Below are 8,485 nucleotides of genomic sequence, written 5' to 3'. Positions count from 1 at the left end.
ACAAGCACGTTCACCACGGTCCTTATCAGTGCGGGTTTTATGGCTTCTCCTTTATGCCCCAGACTGGAAACTAATAGAAGATCGTGTTGAGTGAGCTGGTTTGATATACTGCCTATAGACTGTAGTGAACTCTTGCAGTCACGTGTACTCATGTTTACAACTGAACTCCTGTTTAAACTGTGAACACTGAGTCTAATGACGTCTTTTCTTGTGTTTTGTTTTCCTAAATTGTTTCGTGAGTGCGGATATAACTTAATTACAATCCTTATTACAGGACATTAACAGCAGGGAAATGATTCATTAGTTTAATAGGATTTGGGGCACAGTACATCGCGTTTGAATAGAATAATTTTACAATCAGAACACAAGCTAAAATTGTAACATGCTGTACTGCATTGGACAGCAGCAACACAAGCTTGGAAATATAACCAATAGCTTTGAAACTAAATCCTGAATAGCAGTTATATTTAAGCTTTAAGCCACACGCTCAGCAGGAAGTGTCACAATGCCAGGCAATACAAATGTAGGCATCTCTGTGATATGTTATTGAAGGTTGTGCTGTCAGTCACCAAACATATATAATATTACACTATATATGTATATATGATAGAGATATTGTATATGTATACTGTGGTACTGGCTAACAGCACTATCATCTCTTCAAGGACATCGGCCATCTGGGTCATTTTAATTTCCATGGTGGCAATCCGTTTTCTGTAGTATTCTTGTGGGCCATTTTCACAACCAATGCCCATGTCACTCAGTTAAGCACTACGGCATTGTTTCATTTTACACTGAAGGGTCATTGAAAAAGCGTTTTTATTACTAGATGATAATGTAATCTTGGATGTCGGAAGCAGAGAATTGAAGTAATCCCACATCTGCTCTAGTGTAAGAATTCAATTTCCCCTCCACAAACGGCGACACAGTGGAGTGAACGCTAACTGAAGGAGGGATTGGTGCTGTCCTGTTCTCTCTACATTCTCTCTCCTCCATGCATAGGCAGGTGTGGCTGCTCGTGCACACAGATCTCTGCACAAGAGAGGAAGCCCTGGCCTAACATTCATGTGATAAAAATAAATGCAAAGGAAATTAATTCTTTTTCAATTATTTTAATGTATATATATGGCTATTGAATGTATCAGAGATGGCTGCTGACAGCAATGCCAGTAACTGAATAAAATATTTTTTGTTAGATGTGTTCATCTTTCTTTCTTTTTTTTCCATCCTTTTGTGTTACTTACCAAAGTACACTGGTCGAGAGGTGCCTCGAGTCTGTTACTGAAATAAAGATAAAGACAGTTTTCAAGAACACAAAAACTGAACAATGTCACACAAAATAAAACGGAATAGAATTGTAGGTGAAATCAATAATTTCCCCAAACAATTTGCACTGTGAATGCTATGGTTACTGTGGTTGTCATAGCACTTTGTCCTGTTCTTTGACACTGGCCTTATACAATGAACCTGGGATTAATCCTTTCAGCTTCTTTATATGAAGGCTTCATAATAGCAGAAAAACTGCAACAAACAAACTTACTGTTAAGTACATTTTTCAACCTAAAACTGAAGCTAAAACAAAACAAAAAAAACACCTTGAGTGCACTCGTAAGGTCGTGCACTCGTAAGGTCGTGCACTCGTAAGGTCGTGCACTCGAGGTGTTTGTGTGTTTCCTGCTGTAGGTTGCCATGTTGGTTAACACTCAATGTGTTTGTGTGTTTCCTGCTGTAGGTTGCCTAGGTTCCTGCTAGTAAATCCAACTCTGCATCTTAGCAAAATGGAGATACAACCCAACAGTCAAGTAGTCCTGGCAGTCTACATAATCTCCTTCGTATTCGGGCTCCCAGCCAACATCCTGGCTCTCTTCACTTTCATCAAGAAGGTGCGACAAAATCCAACACCCGTGGATATCCTGCTGCTCAATCTCACCATCTCCGACCTGGTCTTCCTGCTGTTCCTGCCTTTCCGAATGAAGGAGGCCGCAGACGACATGAAGTGGTACATGCTATACTTCCTCTGCCCTTTATCGGGCTACATCTTCTACACCACCATTTATAACAGCACCTTGTTCCTCACGGCCATATCTGTGGAGCGCTACCTTGGGGTGGCGTTCCCCATCAAGTACAAACTGAATAGGAAGCCCCGCTATGCTGTGATCTTTGGCTTCGTGGCCTGGGGGCTCTCAATGGCTCACTGCAGCATTGTCTACATCATGCAGTACTACGACCACGAAAACAAGACCTACATTGACCCAAATGAACGCGACACGTGCTACGAGGAGTTCACCGAGGCGCAGCTTGGCATCCTTCTCCGGGTGCGTCTGGAGATCTGCATCGTGCTGTTCTGCGTGCCCCTCGTCATCTGCTCGTTCTGCTACATCAACTTCATCCGCATCCTGTCGCGGCTGCCGAACATCAGCCGGCATAAGCGCAACAGGGCCATCGGCCTGGCTGTGGGTACCATGCTAGTGTTTCTTGTCTGCTTCGGGCCCTACAACCTGTCTCATGTGGTGGGCTACATCAACTGGAAGAGCCCTACGTGGCGCAAGAACGCCGTGCTCACCAGCACCTTCAACGCGTGCCTGGACCCCTTCATCTACTACTTCTCCTCGTCTGCGCTCAGGAGCACGTTCAGGCAACTCATGAGGAGGACGGTGGACAGGTTGCGCCTGGGGTGCTGCGGCGGGACATTCTCCTGCCCATCGTTGAACTGCACAGATGTGGATGAACACACGCACACCTCTAACGATAGCTCACGCTAGGCTGGCCCAGGTTTTCAACTCTTATGTTGTTCGACCTATGATGACCTTTGTTTTGTTTTAGTTTTTTTGTTTTTTTGTTTTTGGAAGCAGCTCTTTTATTGACATTCAGGGAATTTCTTGCCAGCTTGCCAGTTGCAACCCTCATGTTCTCAGGGTTAGACCCCTCATATTTCTCAGTCAGTGCTTGGTGATTGTGCTGGCGTGATCAGCCTGTACTTGTTGTTCCTCTTGTTTTGTTTACAAAGACTTTTTCTTTTATCTGTTGACAAATCTAGGACTCCTTGCAACATGTTTTATGACATCCCGCCGTTTGAATGAAGCAACCCAGATTATTTTGCTTAACTTCCTCCTGCAGAGTAAAACAGTATGGCCCTGTTACGCACGCACTCTTTGTGGTCTGATGGCTAATCATTCCATTTATGGTGATTAAGATGTTTCAGTGACGCTGTGATTCAGTCAGTTGTAATGTTGCACAATGAATGGATATCTATAAAAAAATATTCACCTAAATGTATGTCTTAAAAAAAATGCATGGTGACGCTTCACTGAGTAATTCTGTGAATGTTTCTTTATGACGTGCTGTACACATGGCTTTTCATAATATTTGGTTAGACAACTATAGTTCAGTTTAATGACAATAGTTCATTCCATGTGCATTGGGCTTATTGCATTTGCATGACATTTCACTTCTATAAAGTTTTCACTTTCACTTAAAGAGTATCGATTCTGCTGTTAATTTAACAGTTGATGATCAAGAAAAGGTTGTTTTTTTATTTAAATGTTGTGTCAATAAGTGCTGATTCTAGGCTGAGTTAATAATTTCATTGGTATGAGAGAAGCAGAAGCAGAGCACAACTCGAACCCAGTGGGCCTTTTACCACCCTTTATTGCCCTGCAAGACACATCCGTCATGTGATATAAAATATCAATCTTAAACAGTTGTATTGTCTCTGTACTGTTAGTATTAGTTTAGCTGTTAAACAGTCGCTTAACTTAACAATTGCCTTTAGTTCACACAGTTCAAGCTAATGCAGAGAATTGGCAGGTTTTCCTGTATGCTAAGAGACATTTTCTGAATCAATTTCCTATTTTCTCGAAACTACGCACACATTCTCACAATGACACTCACATCTGAAACCTGCAGCTTTTTCCATCTAGCTTTGAGGTCAAAATCAAACTTTGCTTTCAGATGACACAAACACACAAGCAGTTATATTCACATACTATGTTGCTGTCCTTTTCACACTTGAGGGATTATTTGTCATCCTTTTTTTGATTATTATTTCCCTGAAATTGACATTCTAATTATTTTGAACTTTGTGATGTCATGTTGCTGGCAAGGATCACACTGTCAAGAGATATTCAAAATACAGTAATACTATAAAAAATACTGCACTTAAATACTAAATACTTACAATATCAGACTGAGAACAATACTCTACAAATACTTTACTAAAATACTAAATACTGCAACAATGTCATACTGAGAATAAGAAATTCACACATTTTCCACTGCTTTGTTACTAGCAGTGTATACATGCTGATTGAAAGGTACAGTACAGTTCTGTAAATATACACTATGTAGCTGCAGTACTGTACCTACTCTCTGGTCTGTTTCACAATCTCAAGATGGAAATGGCATGGGAAATAAGCCTTGTGTGGTAAGTGACATTCTTGCAGCGTGAGCCGGCAGTTGTAGTTCCCCATCAAACTGCCCAACACCAACTCAAGCCTACGGCCTCAATCAGGCTGCTAAATGCCAACACAAGCCTGCGGTCCCAATCAGGTAGTAACCATCAGCTCAGGGAAGGGGAGAGCCTACGTCCATTAGCCTATGGTGATTATTCTGCTACTACCAGAGATTACCAATAGTGATGTGTGAGTGTGTGTAAGTGTGTGTGTGTGTGTAAGTGTGTGTGTGTGTGTGTGTGTGTGTGTGTGTGTGTGTGTGTGTGTGTGTGTGTGTGTCTGTGTGTGTGTGTGTGTGTGTGTGTGTGTGTAAGTGTGTGTATTTGTGTGTGCTTACGCTGTTGTCCACTGCATAGGTATTGATGAAGTGAGACAGCAGGTTACAACACCACAGGAAGATGAGCCCCCCCTAACACATGAGGCACAAACTGACTTTATATTGAGTGCCCACATATGATGATTGGCTGGTGATTGCCAAGCAAATAATAATAACAAATAAAAGCTGAGTAACGCAAACCTGATTAGACCAGACAGAAATACAAAACATATCCATTCTGCTACACTTTGTGTGTCTAATCCACAGATCTTCACATGCATTGACTGCTTTGCCAGATTGTAGCCCCACACGGCTTATATGAAAAAATAAGGCACCCTCTTCGTTCCAGCACTCCCTGTATTGGGATAGGCCCAAAGCACCTTTATGACATTTTTAGGGCAAGTTGAACCTAGGAGCCACATGACCATTACGACTCATTTGTGGAGTGACGCCACCAGGTGAATCATTACAAGGAAAATAACCTAGCACTTCACTAGCTTATATCTTGTGATGAAAATGTTCAAACTGACATTTCACACCTTACATTACTACCAGATTATTTTGACGCACATCAAATTTCACAAAATTATGTCCATGGGGGGCGCTGTAACCGACACATTTCAGTATCTCCACAACCACAACCACCAAAGCTGAAGTGCTGCGAATGGCAGGTCAAAGTTTCCAAGACATTCCTGCGGGGTGTAAAGGATCAAACTTAATGGCCTTCTGCTTGGATCCCTGCTTGCAACTATATTTAAACGTATTATTAGGGTAGTGTACACCCCTGTCCTGTCATAAATGTTGATACTTTACTTCTAGTGTTGTTTTCAAACATATTCTTGCCTTCAACTAATAATCCTACATTTTATACACACATGCATATTTCTCAAAACTTTGTAAGTAAATGCCAAGTACATTTATACAATGAAGCTCATATTGTTCCTTATGTATACTGTATGTAAATTTCACAAAATGTTCAAATATATCTCTTATCTCTTATCGCACTCATGCCTCATATTCACTAAACTGGTCGCAAGACCTTTAATTTTATTTTGTAAAAGCAGTGCAAAATCTGTCAATAGTGTGTATAGTTATCTGGAAATAACTTTTTTTTTGTTTTTAACTGAGGTGAGGCTATGAGGGTTTCTTGATGAGGGAACCTACTATAGTGTGTTAGCAACCAGGAATGTTTTTTAGAGGTGTCAACACAAAATACAAGTTTTGTTCAGCAGATAAAGAATGAGAAGTTTGATATATGGGTCAAGAGTTTCACTTCTCTTTCTTTCTTCTCTTCCTTTCTCTCTCAAACATAATATTAGAGTTGATGCTGAACGTCTATCATGAGAGTGATTCCTCGGTTATTTGTCACTTCCTTAAATATTCTCCAGAGTTGTACAATCTCTGATCGTTGCTAGTCAGTATTTTCTTCTTATTCCTTCCTTGCTGAGTAAAGCATCAAATAATTAAAATCCTCTTCAATAGATTAACATCATAAGCATCCATAATATACTACTAAACTACATTATCCATTATGTGTATATAAATAGGCCCATAACACTAGCATGACTTTATAAATTCATATTTGCTACCTTACCTCATACAACATTAACTCATACAGTACTTCCTCCAGACACATTCCTTTAGGTACAGGGTAGGACTATTAGACTACTAGAAAGAATATTTTACTGGAAGGCCCTTTGTTTATGATACCTCTGTGAAACCCTAACCACAGAGAATTGCCAGTTTCGGGAATTTTTTCCAGGTTTGCTCTGGGAAGGACTGAAGGGGGCCCTTTTCAGAGCGGTCAGTGTGAGGCGGCTTTATCGCGTCACCTGCGCCACACAATGAACCTGTGAATCATCTATAGGGAAGGTAAACATGGTCACTTTATTAGGTTTAGTCTGGGGACGTGGGCCTTGTTTAACCAAAGCATCAGGCAAGGTTGGGGCAGCTGGCAAGGGTGGGGCAATGCCAGTAATGTCTGTCCCACTTCTCACCCTCTATTATTCTCTCTCTCTCTCTCTGTGTCTGTCTTCCATTCTCTTTATTTCTCACTCTACTCCATTCATTTGACCTGTCATCCCTCTTTCGCCCTCTCCACCTTAACAACTCCCTGGCTTCATCTTTCTCCTTGCCTCTCATAATCCTCACCCCATACTGCACCTGACACCTGGAATATAAAAACTGATAACGGCATGTCTCTCAGAGTATAAACAACATCTCTCCGGGAGCGCTGGAACCTCTTCCAACTTACACTCCAACGCGAACGAGAGCAGAGGTCAGCGCTGGAGTTACCATGGAGTTAGTGTGTGACTACCACAGAGTGTGTGTGTGATGCTGCGGAGAGAGAGAGAGAGAGAGAGAGAGAGAGGGAGGGAGGGAGGGAGATTATTCCACCCTCTTATTAATTTTCCATTATCAGGACCGAATATTGAGGGCACAGAGTAAACACAGACTGGCAGAGGTGGCTTGCGGTGGGCAGGAGCCTACTGCCACTGAATAAGTGAGCGACGCTGGAAGACAGGAGCAGACGGTGTGATTATCTTTATCCAGGGTGGGCTTCCAGAATTCTACCGCTGTCAGTCATCATCATCATCATCATCATCATCATCAGTCATGCAAATATGAGAGCTTTGGAAGAGGTATTTTAAAACATTTGTTTTTGTGTTCTGCTGAGATGTAACAGAACCTGTACCTGAAAATAATCTTTAAGCATGTTGGATAGGGTCAAGCTTTGAAACGGCATACATTTATCAACTAGCTACATAAGGAAGAAAGGGTATAATAACTTATAATATACAGTATAAGGTCCTTATAATATCCTTTTACGTACAACTGCCACTTTTCATTATGACTTTAGTACACATGGACATTGTGCTCTGGTAGTGAGCATCACTATCAGTGTTTTATCAAAACAGTAGGTACCTGGTTATCAAGGCTTAAGGTGATTGTGTAATAACCAATGACTTTTATTAGGTAACTGCAAACATTTTGACATGATAAAGTATTTAATAACTGTTCATATGAAGGTACCGCTGACTGGAATTAGATGAAATATGGTTTCAATGGAATGACTTGATGTTGCTTGGCAGACAAAGTAGATATTGAAGTATTAGTTTTAATAACAGACAAATATAAAATCACTTCTTATTTTTATATTGATTTACCTGCATTAAACTCATGGTGATACGAGTATGCTTTTCATCGCATACAACTACAAAAGAGGGTAGATAAAGCACAGTAGAGGTTTATGGTATAGAAATACATATACGTAGATGATGCCATCATACATAATTTGTTAAACAGGAGGCAAAATACAATCAATACAAACTGAAAACATCAAGCAGATGTGATTACAGACTAACAGAAACACAAACAGAATGATACAACAAACTGCTACACGATTCAATGATTTCTGATTTACTTTAACTTTAACTGATTTACTCAACAGTACTGAAAATGTTCCCTTTAAATTACTACAAATGTTTCTGTGGAAAACATTTCTAAATATTTTCGTTCTGAAACAAGCAAAAGTCTTCCTCCTTTACAGACTTTTCAGTGCCACTCAAAATGACTTGCTGTTTTCTGTGTTTTGTGTGTGTGTGTGTGTGTGTGTGTGTGTGTGTGTGTGTGTGTGTGTTCGGCAGACGTGCTGACGCCATGTGACGGCTGATCTGTTCACCGCATCCCACGCGCCACATTCTACCGCAGAGTCACC

At 40.8% G+C, this 8,485-nt stretch overlaps 1 protein-coding gene across 1 annotated transcript; it reads left to right on the top strand.

Moving 5' to 3' along the window:
* Positions 1-1,778: 1,778 nt before the first annotated feature.
* On the top strand, positions 1,779-2,762 carry LOC308380543 (free fatty acid receptor 3-like; the record flags this gene model as incomplete). The annotated part of the gene is made up of 1 exon (XM_080857938.1): positions 1,779-2,762. One exon carries the CDS (start codon positions 1,779-1,781, stop codon positions 2,760-2,762), a length of 984 nt encoding a protein of 327 aa, XP_080714064.1.
* Between the last annotated feature and the right edge of the window lie 5,723 nt (positions 2,763-8,485).

This window comes from Sprattus sprattus (assembly GCF_963457725.1).
Source record: "Sprattus sprattus genome assembly, chromosome: 19".
Classification (NCBI taxonomy): Eukaryota; Metazoa; Chordata; class Actinopteri; order Clupeiformes; family Clupeidae; genus Sprattus; species Sprattus sprattus.
The sequence above is the reverse complement of the archived record's forward strand: the minus strand, read 5'-3'. Positions and strand labels throughout refer to the sequence as shown.